This window comes from Callorhinchus milii, unplaced genomic scaffold, assembly GCF_018977255.1.
Source record: "Callorhinchus milii isolate IMCB2004 unplaced genomic scaffold, IMCB_Cmil_1.0 Scaffold6, whole genome shotgun sequence".
Lineage (NCBI taxonomy): Eukaryota > Metazoa > Chordata > Chondrichthyes > Chimaeriformes > Callorhinchidae > Callorhinchus > Callorhinchus milii.
The window spans coordinates 14,668,524-14,683,374 of record NW_024704747.1 but is presented as its reverse complement, the minus strand read 5'-3'; the positions used below and the strand labels follow the sequence as shown (position 1 = coordinate 14,683,374).

Here is a 14,851-nt window from a genome sequence, read left to right as displayed (position 1 = left end):
AGAATAGACTGTAAAGTGAATTGACTGAATATTTTTGTGGGCGAAACAAGGCAGCCAATTGCGCACAGCAGTGTCCCACAAACAGACATGGATCGAGTGACCAAATTATTATTTTTCTTTTTTTTGAAGGGATTATTACCCCCAGAAACCGATCTGCCAATCAACTAACAACCGGGTTCCTACTTACTGCTTACTTACCAGGATTCACCCTGCGAGGTGACTGCTCTAACCTCTACGCTACGGGAATCGGGAGGGGTGAAGAAGTCGGCTAACTTAACAAAAGGGCTTGCGGTTGCAGAGATTCCACAACAAAGCAAACGGTTTAACAAATGAGAAATCAAGCAAAAAATATGAATTTAATGTTCACTGAGGCAGATTTTATATCGGAATTTGAGCGCATCTTCCGGAGGCACCAATAATTGTCTTGGACTTACTTGGGTACTCTGTGAGCGTGTTGCATGGCTCAATGTGGTGTCCTGGTACAACGATCCTGATGGCTTTTCTTTAGATATTATTGTTTCATCATCGGCAGCATCCATACCAGGCTGTGAGAGAAAAATTCCAAATGATCAGTCATAGATGCTCACATGCGGCTTTGTTTGGTTGTGGGACTCTCTTATTCACTGCAGAGAGGCCAAGTGGTTCCTGATGGTAGGGAAAAATGTACAGCAGTTAGAGTAAACCAGATACCCTGTGTCCAGGAACCGATGGCACTGCAGAAGCCTGGCAGAGGGTCAGATTTGCTACATACCCCCATCTACCAGATAACTACCAGATACACAGAGTAACACCACTGAGACAATAAAGTACAAATTCAGTGACCACTGTGGTCACACTTCGGCTTCATGTCTATATTTATGCTCTCTCTCCTCTTCCTGTTGATAATTGCATCAACAAATTTGACCATCTGCCCAGGGAAGACAAGGGATCTACCAGTGTGACTTCCTGCAAGGGGAATCTTGCAATCCACGACCGTTCGTGGGTTGTGCACAGTTGGCTGCCGACTTTTGCCCATAAAATACACAGTCAATCCACTTTACAATATCTTCTGTAAGGCGCTTTGAGACGTCTCAACGATGTGATAAGGTGTTATATTAAATGCAAGGATTATTATTGTTATTATAATCTGCACATCTGGTTTCAGCAACACATAAAGGTCAAAAACGTGTAATGCAGCAATAAACAAGGCAAACAGAATGCTGAGCTATACTGCCAAATCCATTGAGATCAGAAGCCGTACTCAAGTTGCTCAATGTTCTGGAATGCATACATTTCTGGTCAGCGCAACTAAAAGGGGCTGTCCAAGCCCTAAAGGAATGGCAGTGGTGGCCAACCTTTAAGGTCAGTCAACAAAATACATTTTCTTGATTGAATGTTTCTTGATTTATGCCATAAATCAAGAAAAAATGAAAATAAACTACCGATCAAACATGGACTTACCTAGGACTTTGGCTATGCTTACGTACAGACTTACAATATGTGAAATTAGTGTGAGGTCAGTCTGATTCTGCCAGCTACCCCGGCGTTGCGTCGGTTGGGGCATTTTATATTGATTCTCATCCATTATTTCCACTATGTCTTTATCGTTCTGGAAGAGCAAGAATTCAGTGATCAGTCCTGATTGAAGATATACACACTCATTGCTTGCTTTACCTTTGGCCCTTAACTTACCGGAACTGTGGCATGTCTTACAACTGGTATTGAGATAATTGGTTTATTTTTTTCAGGCAGTGAGGAATGTCTAGAGCTTGCTGAGCACTTGCTTAAAAACTCTGAGCGGCTTGATGAGGTTTTAAACTCCTTAATCTGCAACTGCTGATCTGATCTTTTATTTGTACTTTTAAAATCAATCAGACCAACCTGCAAGAGCAAAAGTGCAACTCTCCTGGTCAGATTTATTCACTGCACTCGAACACAGTTTGAACAGAGATAATCAGCACCGTCTCTGTACACTATCCAGGGACTTGGGACGTCCTCCCGATGTGAAAGGCACTATACAAGTATAATCTTGTTGTTGTTATTGATCTACAATTGAGAAGCATCTATCAGACTTCAGGGAACCTGTTACCAGATCCTTGTCATTATGTGGTGCCAACACCACCAGAGACAAACCATAAAATATCAGTCCTTTCACACTTATTCCAGGCCACATTGGCTAACATCACAAACAACAACAAATTTCACTTGTATAAAGCCCTTCTCGCCGGAAAGAGGGAGCTGGACAATCAGGGGTTTTGATAGATGTAAACATCAATAATAGGTAAACATACATCTATCAGAAGCTCATCTACATCTCATATATCTCAGTAGTCTTCTATTCAAAAAACTGGTAATATTTGCAAGAACTACTTGGAGTTGTCAGTCTGTAGATATAGGAAATCAGCATTTAAGAAGTTCAGATTGTACAACCTACTTTTGCATGTTCAGATTTAATAAATCATAAACTTGAAACCATTCTGAAATAAAATACATCAAAATTTCATGATGAGATCATTTTATATTGGGGCAAAACATCCTGTTTGCATTCAGTTCCAGAATAATCATTTGAAGTAGTGGGGTGCTCCAGTGACTGATTGAAGTATGAAACTTCTCTGGTAATGGATTGACAACAGCACGTAATCTTACTTTTTTTCTATAAGAGGAAACCTCTTTTCAAATAATGTCATGGGGTATTTTGCATCCACTGGATAGGAAGGTAGTGTCTTGCTTTATCATCTCATCATCGTGGCAATCACTCTCCACTCTCATTCAAATCCTGACATGGTACATCACCCATAATCTTCTGACCCAAAGGAAACAGTGCTACTGATCCAAGCTGACACTTGATCGGTCAAATTATGAGGTGCAAATACAGATATATGAACATTGCCATGGGAACTCCTTCCTTCTCCCTCCGCCAAGAAGCTTCATTAGCTGCCCTTATTCCCCTGACATTAAACCATAGGTAACCAGCACATGCTGAATCAGGGCTATGGAGTATTCAGAATTAGACTTTAATAAAGTACATAAGACATTACACAGTTATTCCACTTTACAGTATATCCCATGAAGCAATTTGAGATGTCTCGATAACATGATAACGAGCTAGGTGATAAAGCATTATTTATTATTACTTATTATTATTATTTTGAGGTGTGTGAATCCCCAAGAGGGTCAATTTCCAAGAGCTTAGCACTTTTATACAATCTCACACAATTCTTTGTAATTTAACCTAATACAGAATAATACGTCTTATCCATTTCCCATTCAACTCCTCGATCCCGGTGAACTTGTCTCAGTGTGTGGAACAGCAAATATAAACTCGCTGTTTGTGGAAATCAGGGCAATTGGTTTACCTACCTCAGACTCCAAGGAAATTCTCGGGCTCGCTGAGACATTGGGTGTGGTGTCTGGCTGCTTTTCATTGGATATTGTCATATCCTGACCATTAAAAATATCCAAACCAACCTGTGAGAACAAATAAAAATGATCAATTGCAAATCAGTTACCAGAAAGGTCAGTTAAGGCCAAGACTCTGGTTCATTCACAAATCAATCACGCACGTTTCTATCTGAATGTGAGATTCTAGACTGCTGCTTTTGTTGTGTCTATTGTATAAGTTTGTTCCAATGTTCCTTATTAGAGAATTAGATACGTAGTTGAAAAGGAAAAAATTGCAGGGGAAAGAGCAGGGTTTATTAGATAGCTCTTCTAAAAAGCCGGCATAGGCACGTTGGGCATAATGACCTAATCAACTCTTTCTGCTTCCACTACTGGCTATCGAGCATGTTCCATCCATGTTTTTTGTCAGCTGGGTGCCTGACACATGTGGAAACTCATCACCATTAAGAGTATCCTATTAAGAGTACACCACCATTAAGAGTATCCTAACCGAGCTGAGATTTCCATGCATCCAACCTACACATGAAATCCCAGAGGTAGATTGAATGGAATGAGCACATGTTAAGACGCTATATCAAATGCAAGGATTATTATTATTATTATGTATACAATCAATCCGCTTTATAGTATATCCAGTGAAGGACTTTGAGACATCTCGATGACATGGTAAGAAGCTAGGCAATAAAGTATTATTTATTATTATTATTTTGTGGTGTGAACCCCTACTAAGGGCCAATTGCCCAAGAGCCTAGCCTTTTTATACAATCTCAGACAATTCCTTATTATTTAACCTAATATAGAACAATGCATTTTATCATCCATTTCCCATTCATCTCCTCGATCCCGGTGAACTTTGCCTTTAGAATATTACTCGGTGTCTGGAAGAGCAAATTTCCAATCATCTGTCATGATACAAAGACTCACCGCTTGTGGCCTGTAACTTAATGGAGATACATCCTCCGTGGCAGATCTTTGAGTGGAATTCAGGGCAATTGGTTCACCTACCTCAGACTCCAAGGAAATTATCCGGCTCGCTGGGACATTGGGTGTGGTGTCTGACTGCTTTTCATCGGATATTGTCGTATCCTGACCATCAAAAATATCCATACTAACCTGTGAGAACTAATAAAAATGATCAATTGCAAATCAGTTACCAGAAAGGTCAGTTGAGGCCAAGACTCTGGTTCATTCACAAATCAATCACGCACGTCTCTGTCTGAATGTGAGATTCTAGACTGCTGCTTTTGTTGTATAAGTTTGTTCCAATGTTCCTCATAGGGGAAGGTCTTCACCTTGACCACAATATCAGAAATACAAAGATAAGGCTGAATGTTTCCTAACAGGGGACAAAAACGAACTGCGATCACGGTAAACCCAGGCATTCTTTGGTCTGTGTCCTGCAGATGGTGCTGCAAAAGCCTGACTGAGGGTCACATGCTTCCCTTCGCTTCAAAACTCTTAAGATCAGAATAAGCAAACGGTTTGGCTCATCAATACCAATCATTCCATAGTCAACACAAACTATTTGATGCTCCTGTTTATTGAGCTTTGAGTGAACAATGCCTTTTCAGAGGTGCAGAACAAAAGGGCACCAGTGCTCAAGGTAGTAACATGCAATTTCAGGTCAGACATCAGGAAATATTTCTTTACCCAGAAGGTAATTAACAATTACAATGAACACTGGTTTCATTCACAAAACAGCTTCAAGCAATAACGGGAATATGGTATGGTGGGAACTCTGAAAGCATGGGATCAAATGGGACTTTTCATGCGAGTCTCTATTGTGATCTGGTGGATTGTGGTACATTCACGTTATATTATATTAGGTACATGTGGATATTGCTACTAATCATCAGTTATACTTGTCTATGGTAAATAACAGTTATCTCCAGACTTACATTATTTACCAATGGTGTAACAGCACTCAGACGCAGCCAGCTAGATCGTTGGGGCCGGCTGTGGACAGCTTTAATTGTATCCTCTTCCTCCTCTGTGCTGCGTTCAATCGTACGATAACCAATCTGGAAAATCAAAGAGCCAATAATCAGTTGTGACTGAAGATTCACACTCACTGGTGCTTTGTCTGTGACCCTTAATTTACTTACATCTACTGAGGCATGTCTTATAACTGGTATTGAATCTATTGATGTAATTTTTTTAGACAGTGAGATACGACTGGATCTCAGTGAGGATTTGTTTGAGAGGCTGCCTGATGTTTGCTTGGCCTTGGACCATAAGAACTGCTCATCTTCTGGCCTTTTATTCTCATTTTTCGAAGTTGGTAGAGAGCAAAAATGCAAATGATTAGTTACTAATGCAAATGCACACAATCATGGTATTGATGGCTGTGCAACTCTCCCGGTCAGATTTATTGACTGCCCTTGTTGCACACAACAACAACAAAATTACATTTGTATAGTGCCTTTCACGTCGGGAGGACATATCAAGGCAGTGGGCAATCAGTATTTCAGACCTGAGCTAGGGGTCGGGATTGGGGAGGGTGGGGGCAGGGGGAGAAGGAGGGTGAATCGAAAGCAGGAGGGTCGAAGTGAAGGGTCTTGAAGGAGGCGGTGGGGATGAGGCAGAGGAACAGCTGAATGGAGTTCCAGACAGTGGGGGCAGAGGGGCTGAAGGCCCACCCGCAAATGGTGGGGCGGGCGAGGCGGGGGACGTGAAGCAGGTCGGAGCTCGCCGAGCGGGAACACAGTTGAAACAGAGATAATTAGCACTTGCTGATCTACGATTGAGGAACATCCATCAGATATCAGGCAATCTGTTGCCAGCCTCACGTCATTCTATGGTGCCAACACCCACCAGAGACAAATCATGAGATATCAGTCCTTTCACATTTATCTCAGACCGCTCTGGCTAACATCAAAAATGTATTGTTGATGTAAATATACATCTATCAGAAACTCATTTACATCTCACAGATCCCAGAAGTTTTTTATTCACCAAACATAAGAACATAAGAATTGCTAAACCAAAGAAGACCAAGGTCCAGCCAGTTCGCCTTCCACTATCCTGGTAATCGCATGCACATGTCATGTGCCAATCTATATACTGTATCCCAAAATATTATTTCCTGAAAGAAATCTATCTCATTTGTTTTTAAAATGCACTGTTTAAGAGTATCCAAACCAAACTGAGATATCCATCCGGAATTCACTGCCTGAAAGGCTGGTGGAAACAGATTCAATAACAACTTTCAAAAGAGAATTAGATACGTAGTTGAAAAGGAAAAAATTGCAGGGGAAAGAGCAGGGCTTATTGGATAGCTCTTCTAAAAAGCCGGCATAGGCACGTTGGGCTTAATGACCTAATCAACTCTTTCTGCTTCCACTACTGGCTATCGAGCATGTTCCATCCATGTTTTTNGTCAGCTGGGTGCCTGACACATGTGGAAACTCATCACCATTAAGAGTATCCTATTAAGAGTACACCATCATTAAGAGTATCCCAACCGAGCTGAGATTTCCATGCATCCAACCTACACATGAAATCCCAGAGGTAGATTGAATGGAATGAGCACATGTTAAGACGCTATATCAAATGCAAGGATTATTATTATTATGTATACAATCAATCCGCTTTACAGTATATCCAGTGAAGGACTTTGAGACATCTCGATGACATGGTAAGAAGCTAGGCAATAAAGTATTATTTATTATTATTATTTTGTGGTGTGAACCCCTACTAAGGGCCAATTGCCCAAGAGCCTAGCCTTTTTATACAATCTCAGACAATTCCTTATTATTTAACCTAATATAGAACAATGCATTTTATCATCCATTTCCCATTCATCTCCTCGATCCCGGTGAACTTTGCCTTTAGAATATTACTCGGTGTCTGGAAGAGCAAATTTCCAATCATCTGTCATGATACAAAGACTCACCGCTTGTGGCCTGTAACTTAATGGAGATACATCCTCCGTGGCAGATCTTTGAGTGGAATTCAGGGCAATTGGTTCACCTACCTCAGACTCCAAGGAAATTATCCGGCTCGCTGGGACATTGGGTGTGGTGTCTGACTGCTTTTCATCGGATATTGTCGTATCCTGACCATCAAAAATATCCATACTAACCTGTGAGAACAAATAAAAATGATCAATTGCAAATCAGTTACCAGAAAGGTCAGTTGAGGCCAAGACTCTGGTTCATTCACAAATCAATCACGCACGTCTCTGTCTGAATGTGAGATTCTAGACTGCTGCTTTTGTTGTATAAGTTTGTTCCAATGTTCCTCATAGGGGAAGGTCTTCACCTTGACCACAATATCAGAAATACAAAGATAAGGCTGAATGTTTCCTAACAGGGGACAAAAACGAACTGCGATCACGGTAAACCCAGGCATTCTTTGGTCTGTGTCCTGCAGATGGTGCTGCAAAAGCCTGACTGAGGGTCACATGCTTCCCTTCGCTTCAAAACTCTTAAGATCAGAATAAGCAAATGGTTTGGCTCATCAATACCAATCATTCCATAGTCAACACAAACTATTTGATGCTCCTGTTTATTGAGCTTTGAGTGAACAATGCCTTTTCAGAGGTGCAGAACAAAAGGGCACCAGTGCTCAAGGTAGTAACATGCAATTTCAGGTCAGACATCAGGAAATATTTCTTTACCCAGAAGGTAATTAACAATTACAATGAACACTGGTTTCATTCACAAAACAGCTTCAAGCAATAACGGGAAGATGGTATGGTGGGAACTCTGAAAGCATGGGATCAAATGGGACTTTTCATGCGAGTCTCTATTGTGATCTGGTGGATTGTGGTACATTCACGTTATATTATATTAGGTACATGTGGATATTGCTACTAATCATCAGTTATACTTGTCTATGGTAAATAACAGTTATCTCCAGACTTACATTATTTACCAATGGTGTAACAGCACTCAGACGCAGCCAGCTAGATCGTTGGGGCTGGCTGTGGACAGCTTTAACTGTATCCTCCTCCTCCTCTGTGCTGCGTTCAATCGTATGATAACCAATCTGGAAAATCAAAGAGCCAATAATCAGTTGTGACTGAAGATTCACACTCACTGGTGCTTTGTCTGTGACCCTTAATTTACTTACATCTACTGAGGCATGTCTTATAACTGGTATTGAATCTATTGATGTAATTTCTTTAGACAGTGAGATACGACTGGATCTCAGTGAGGATTTGTTTGAGAGGCTGCCTGATGTTTGCTTGGCCTTGGACCATAAGAACTGCTCATCTTCTGGCCTTTTATTCTCATTTTTCGAAGTTGGTAGAGAGCAAAAATGCAAATGATTAGTTACTAATGCAAATGCACACAATCATGGTATTGATGGCTGTGCAACTCTCCCGGTCAGATTTATTGACTGCCCTTGTTGCACACAACAACAACAAAATTACATTTGTATAGTGCCTTTCACGTCAGGAGGACATATCAAGGCAGTGGGCAATCAGTATTTCAGACCTGAGCTAGGGGTCGGGATTGGGGAGGGTGGGGGCAGGGGGAGAAGGAGGGTGAATCGAAAGCAGGAGGGTCAAAGAGAAGGGTCTTGAAGGAGGCGGTGGGGATGAGGCAGAGGAACAGCTGAATGGAGTTCCAGACAGTGGGGGCAGAGGGGCTGAAGGCCCACCCGCAAATGGTGGGGCGGGCGAGGCGGGGGACGTGAAGCAGGTCGGAGCTCGCCGAGCGGGAACACAGTTGAAACAGAGATAATTAGCACTTGCTGATCTACGATTGAGGAACATCCATCAGATATCAGGCAATCTGTTGCCAGCCTCACGTCATTTTATGGTGCCAACACCCACCAGAGACAAATCATGAGATATCAGTCCTTTCACATTTATCTCAGACCGCTCTGGCTAACATCAAAAATGTATTGTAGATGTAAATATACATCTATCAGAAACTCATTTACATCTCACAGATCCCAGAAGTTTTTTATTCACCAAACATAAGAACATAAGAATTGCTAAACCAAAGAAGACCAAGGTCCAGCCAGTTCGCCTTCCACTATCCTGGTAATCGCATGCACATGTCATGTGCCAATCTATATACTGTATCCCAAAATATTATTTCCTGAAAGAAATCTATCTCATTTGTTTTTAAAATGCACTGTTTAAGAGTATCCAAACCAAACTGAGATATCCATCCGGAATTCACTGCCTGAAAGGCTGGTGGAAACAGATTCAATAACAACTTTCAAAAGAGAATTGGATACGTAGTTGAAAAGGAAAAAATTGCAGGGGAAAGAGCAGGGCTTATTGGATAGCTCTTCTAAAAAGCCGGCATAGGCACGTTGGGCTTAATGACCTAATCAACTCTTTCTGCTTCCACTACTGGCTATCGAGCATGTTCCATCCATGTTTTTTGTCAGCTGGGTGCCTGACACATGTGGAAACTCATCACCATTAAGAGTATCCTATTAAGAGTACACCATCATTAAGAGTATCCTAACCGAGCTGAGATTTCCATGCATCCCACCTACACATGAAATCCCAGAGGTAGATTGAATGGAATGAGCACATGTTAAGACGCTATATCAAATGCAAGGATTATTATTATTATGTATACAATCAATCCGCTTTATAGTATATCCAGTGAAGGACTTTGAGACATCTCGATGACATGGTAAGAAGCTAGGCAATAAAGTATTATTTATTATTATTTATTATTATTATTTTGTGGTGTGAACCCCTACTAAGGGCCAATTGCCCAAGAGCCTAGCCTTTTTATACAATCTCAGACAATTCCTTATTATTTAACCTAATATAGAACAATGCATTTTATCATCCATTTCCCATTCATCTCCTCGATCCCGGTGAACTTTGCCTTTAGAATATTATTCGGTGTCTGGAAGAGCAAATTTCCAATCATCTGTCATGATACAAAGACTCACCGCTTGTGGCCTGTAACTTAATGGAGATACATCCTCCGTGGCAGATCTTTGAGTGGAATTCAGGGCAATTGGTTCACCTACCTCAGACTCCAAGGAAATTATCCGGCTCGCTGAGACATTGGGTGTGGTGTCTGACTGCTTTTCATCAGATATTGTCGTATCCTGACCATCAAAAATATCCATACTAACCTGTGAGAACAAATAAAAATGATCAATTGCAAATCAGTTACCAGAAAGGTCGGTTGAGGCCAAGACTCTGTTCATTCACAAATCAATCACGCACGTCTCTGTCTGAATGTGAGATTCTAGACTGCTGCTTTTGTTGTATCTATTGTATAAGTTTGTTCCAATGTTCCTCATAGGGGAAGGTCTTCACCTTGACCACAATATCAGAAATACAAAGATAAGGCTGAATGTTTCCTAACAGGGGACAAAAACAAACTGCGATCACGGTAAACCCAGGCATTCTTTGGTCTGTGTCCTGCAGATGGTGCTGCAAAAGCCTGACTGAGGGTCACATGCTTCCCTTCGCTTCAAAACTCTTAAGATCAGAATAAGCAAACGGTTTGGCTCATCAATACCAATCATTCCATAGTCAACACAAACTATTTGATGCTCCTGTTTATTGAGCTTTGAGTGAACAATGCCTTTTCAGAGGTGCAGAACAAAGGGGCACCAGTGCTCAAGGTAGTAACATGCAATTTCAGGTCAGACATCAGGAAATATTTCTTTACCCAGAAGGTAATTAACAATTACAATGAACACTGGTTTCATTCACAAAACAGCTTCAAGCAATAACGGGAATATGGTATGGTGGGAACTCTGAAAGCATGGGATCAAATGGGACTTTTCATGCGAGTCTCTATTGTGATCTGGTGGATTGTGGTACATTCACGTTATATTATATTAGGTACATGTGGATATTGCTACTAATCATCAGTTATACTTGTCTATGGTAAATAACAGTTATCTCCAGACTTACATTATTTACCAATGGTGTAACAGCACTCAGACGCAGCCAGCTAGATCGTTGGGGCCGGCTGTGGACAGTTTTAATTGTATCCTCTTCCTCCTCTGTGCTGCGTTCAATCGTATGATAACCAATCTGGAAAATCAAAGAGCCAATAATCAGTTGTGACTGAAGATTCACACTCACTGGTGCTTTGTCTGTGACCCTTAATTTACTTACATCTACTGAGGCATGTCTTATAACTGGTATTGAATCTATTGATGTAATTTTAATTTAGACAGTGAGATACGACTGGATCTCAGTGAGGATTTGTTTGAGAGGCTGCCTGATGTTTGCTTGGCCTTGGACCATATGAACTGCTCATCTTCTGGCCTTTTATTCTCATTTTTCGAAGTTGGTAGAGAGCAAAAATGCAAATGATTAGTTACTAATGCAAATGCACACAATCATGGTATTGATGGCTGTGCAACTCTCCCGGTCAGATTTATTGACTGCCCTTGTTGCACACAACAACAACAAAATTACATTTGTATAGTGCCTTTCACGTCGGGAGGACATATCAAGGCAGTGGGCAATCAGTATTTCAGACCTGAGCTAGGGGTCGGGATTGGGGAGGGTGGGGGCAGGGGGAGAAGGAGGGTGAATCGAAAGCAGGAGGGTCGAAGAGAAGGGTCTTGAAGGAGGCGGTGGGGATGAGGCAGAGGGACAGCTGAATGGAGTTCCAGACAGTGGGGGCAGAGGGGCTGAAGGCCCACCCGCAAATGGTGGGGCGGGCGAGGCAGGGGACGTGAAGCAGGTCGGAGCTCGCCGAGCGGGAACACAGTTGAAACAGAGATAATTAGCACTTGCTGATCTACGATTGAGGAGCATCCATCATATATCAGGCAATCTGTTGCCAGCCTCACGTCATTTTATGGTGCCAACACCCACCAGAGACAAATCATGAGATATCAGTCCTTTCACATTTATCTCAGACCGCTCTGGCTAACATCAAAAATGTATTGTAGATGTAAATATACATCTATCAGAAACTCATTTACATCTCACAGATCCCAGAAGTTTTTTATTCACCAAACATAAGAACATAAGAATTGCTAAACCAAAGAAGACCAAGGTCCAGCCAGTTCGCCTTCCACTATCCTGGTAATCGCATGCACATGTCATGTGCCAATCTATATACTGTATCCCAAAATATTATTTCCTGAAAGAAATCTATCTCATTTGTTTTTAAAATGCACTGTTTAAGAGTATCCAAACCAAACTGAGATATCCATCCGGAATTCACTGCCTGAAAGGCTGGTGGAAACAGATTCAATAACAACTTTCAAAAGAGAATTGGATACGTAGTTGAAAAGGAAAAAATTGCAGGGGAAAGAGCAGGGCTTATTGGATAGCTCTTCTAAAAAGCCGGCATAGGCACGTTGGGCTTAATGACCTAATCAACTCTTTCTGCTTCCACTACTGGCTATCGAGCATGTTCCATCCATGTTTTTTGTCAGCTGGGTGCCTGACACATGTGGAAACTCATCACCATTAAGAGTATCCTATTAAGAGTACACCATCATTAAGAGTATCCTAACCGAGCTGAGATTTCCATGCATCCCACCTACACATGAAATCCCAGAGGTAGATTGAATGGAATGAGCACATGTTAAGACGCTATATCAAATGCAAGGATTATTATTATTATGTATACAATCAATCCGCTTTATAGTATATCCAGTGAAGGACTTTGAGACATCTCGATGACATGGTAAGAAGCTAGGCAATAAAGTATTATTTATTATTATTTATTATTATTATTTTGTGGTGTGAACCCCTACTAAGGGCCAATTGCCCAAGAGCCTAGCCTTTTTATACAATCTCAGACAATTCCTTATTATTTAACCTAATATAGAACAATGCATTTTATCATCCATTTCCCATTCATCTCCTCGATCCCGGTGAACTTTGCCTTTAGAATATTATTCGGTGTCTGGAAGAGCAAATTTCCAATCATCTGTCATGATACAAAGACTCACCGCTTGTGGCCTGTAACTTAATGGAGATACATCCTCCGTGGCAGATCTTTGAGTGGAATTCAGGGCAATTGGTTCACCTACCTCAGACTCCAAGGAAATTATCCGGCTCGCTGAGACATTGGGTGTGGTGTCTGACTGCTTTTCATCAGATATTGTCGTATCCTGACCATCAAAAATATCCATACTAACCTGTGAGAACAAATAAAAATGATCAATTGCAAATCAGTTACCAGAAAGGTCGGTTGAGGCCAAGACTCTTGTTCATTCACAAATCAATCACGCACGTCTCTGTCTGAATGTGAGATTCTAGACTGCTGCTTTTGTTGTATCTATTGTATAAGTTTGTTCCAATGTTCCTCATAGGGGAAGGTCTTCACCTTGACCACAATATCAGAAATACAAAGATAAGGCTGAATGTTTCCTAACAGGGGACAAAAACAAACTGCGATCACGGTAAACCCAGGCATTCTTTGGTCTGTGTCCTGCAGATGGTGCTGCAAAAGCCTGACTGAGGGTCACATGCTTCCCTTCGCTTCAAAACTCTTAAGATCAGAATAAGCAAACGGTTTGGCTCATCAATACCAATCATTCCATAGTCAACACAAACTATTTGATGCTCCTGTTTATTGAGCTTTGAGTGAACAATGCCTTTTCAGAGGTGCAGAACAAAAGGGCACCAGTGCTCAAGGTAGTAACATGCAATTTCAGGTCAGACATCAGGAAATATTTCTTTACCCAGAAGGTAATTAACAATTACAATGAACACTGGTTTCATTCACAAAACAGCTTCAAGCAATAACGGGAATATGGTATGGTGGGAACTCTGAAAGCATGGGATCAAATGGGACTTTTCATGCGAGTCTCTATTGTGATCTGGTGGATTGTGGTACATTCACGTTATATTATATTAGGTACATGTGGATATTGCTACTAATCATCAGTTATACTTGTCTATGGTAAATAACAGTTATCTCCAGACTTACATTATTTACCAATGGTGTAACAGCACTCAGACGCAGCCAGCTAGATCGTTGGGGCCGGCTGTGGACAGTTTTAATTGTATCCTCTTCCTCCTCTGTGCTGCGTTCAATCGTATGATAACCAATCTGGAAAATCAAAGAGCCAATAATCAGTTGTGACTGAAGATTCACACTCACTGGTGCTTTGTCTGTGACCCTTAATTTACTTACATCTACTGAGGCATGTCTTATAACTGGTATTGAATCTATTGATGTAATTTTAATTTAGACAGTGAGATACGACTGGATCTCAGTGAGGATTTGTTTGAGAGGCTGCCTGATGTTTGCTTGGCCTTGGACCATATGAACTGCTCATCTTCTGGCCTTTTATTCTCATTTTTCGAAGTTGGTAGAGAGCAAAAATGCAAATGATTAGTTACTAATGCAAATGCACACAATCATGGTATTGATGGCTGTGCAACTCTCCCGGTCAGATTTATTGACTGCCCTTGTTGCACACAACAACAACAAAATTACATTTGTATAGTGCCTTTCACGTCGGGAGGACATATCAAGGCAGTGGGCAATCAGTATTTCAGACCTGAGCTAGGGGTCGGGATTGGGGAGGGTGGGGGCAGGGGGAG

General features: G+C 41.3%; 1 protein-coding gene across 1 annotated transcript in view; it reads right to left on the bottom strand.

Annotated features, from left to right (window-relative positions):
* Positions 1-10,723, bottom strand: part of LOC103176927 — a 37,105-nt gene extending 26,382 nt beyond the window's left edge. The window contains exons 1-10 of the mRNA XM_042336219.1: positions 10,700-10,723; positions 10,339-10,446; positions 8,251-8,373; positions 7,358-7,465; positions 5,280-5,402; positions 4,387-4,494; positions 3,340-3,447; positions 1,672-1,860; positions 1,475-1,588; positions 435-545 (exon numbers count right to left, since the gene is read on the bottom strand). Of these exons, the coding sequence (XP_042192153.1) occupies positions 435-545; positions 1,475-1,588; positions 1,672-1,860; positions 3,340-3,447; positions 4,387-4,494; positions 5,280-5,402; positions 7,358-7,465; positions 8,251-8,373; positions 10,339-10,446; positions 10,700-10,723 (1,116 nt within the window). The remainder of the gene's footprint in view (positions 1-434; positions 546-1,474; positions 1,589-1,671; positions 1,861-3,339; positions 3,448-4,386; positions 4,495-5,279; positions 5,403-7,357; positions 7,466-8,250; positions 8,374-10,338; positions 10,447-10,699) is intronic.
* Positions 10,724-14,851: the final 4,128 nt, after the last annotated feature.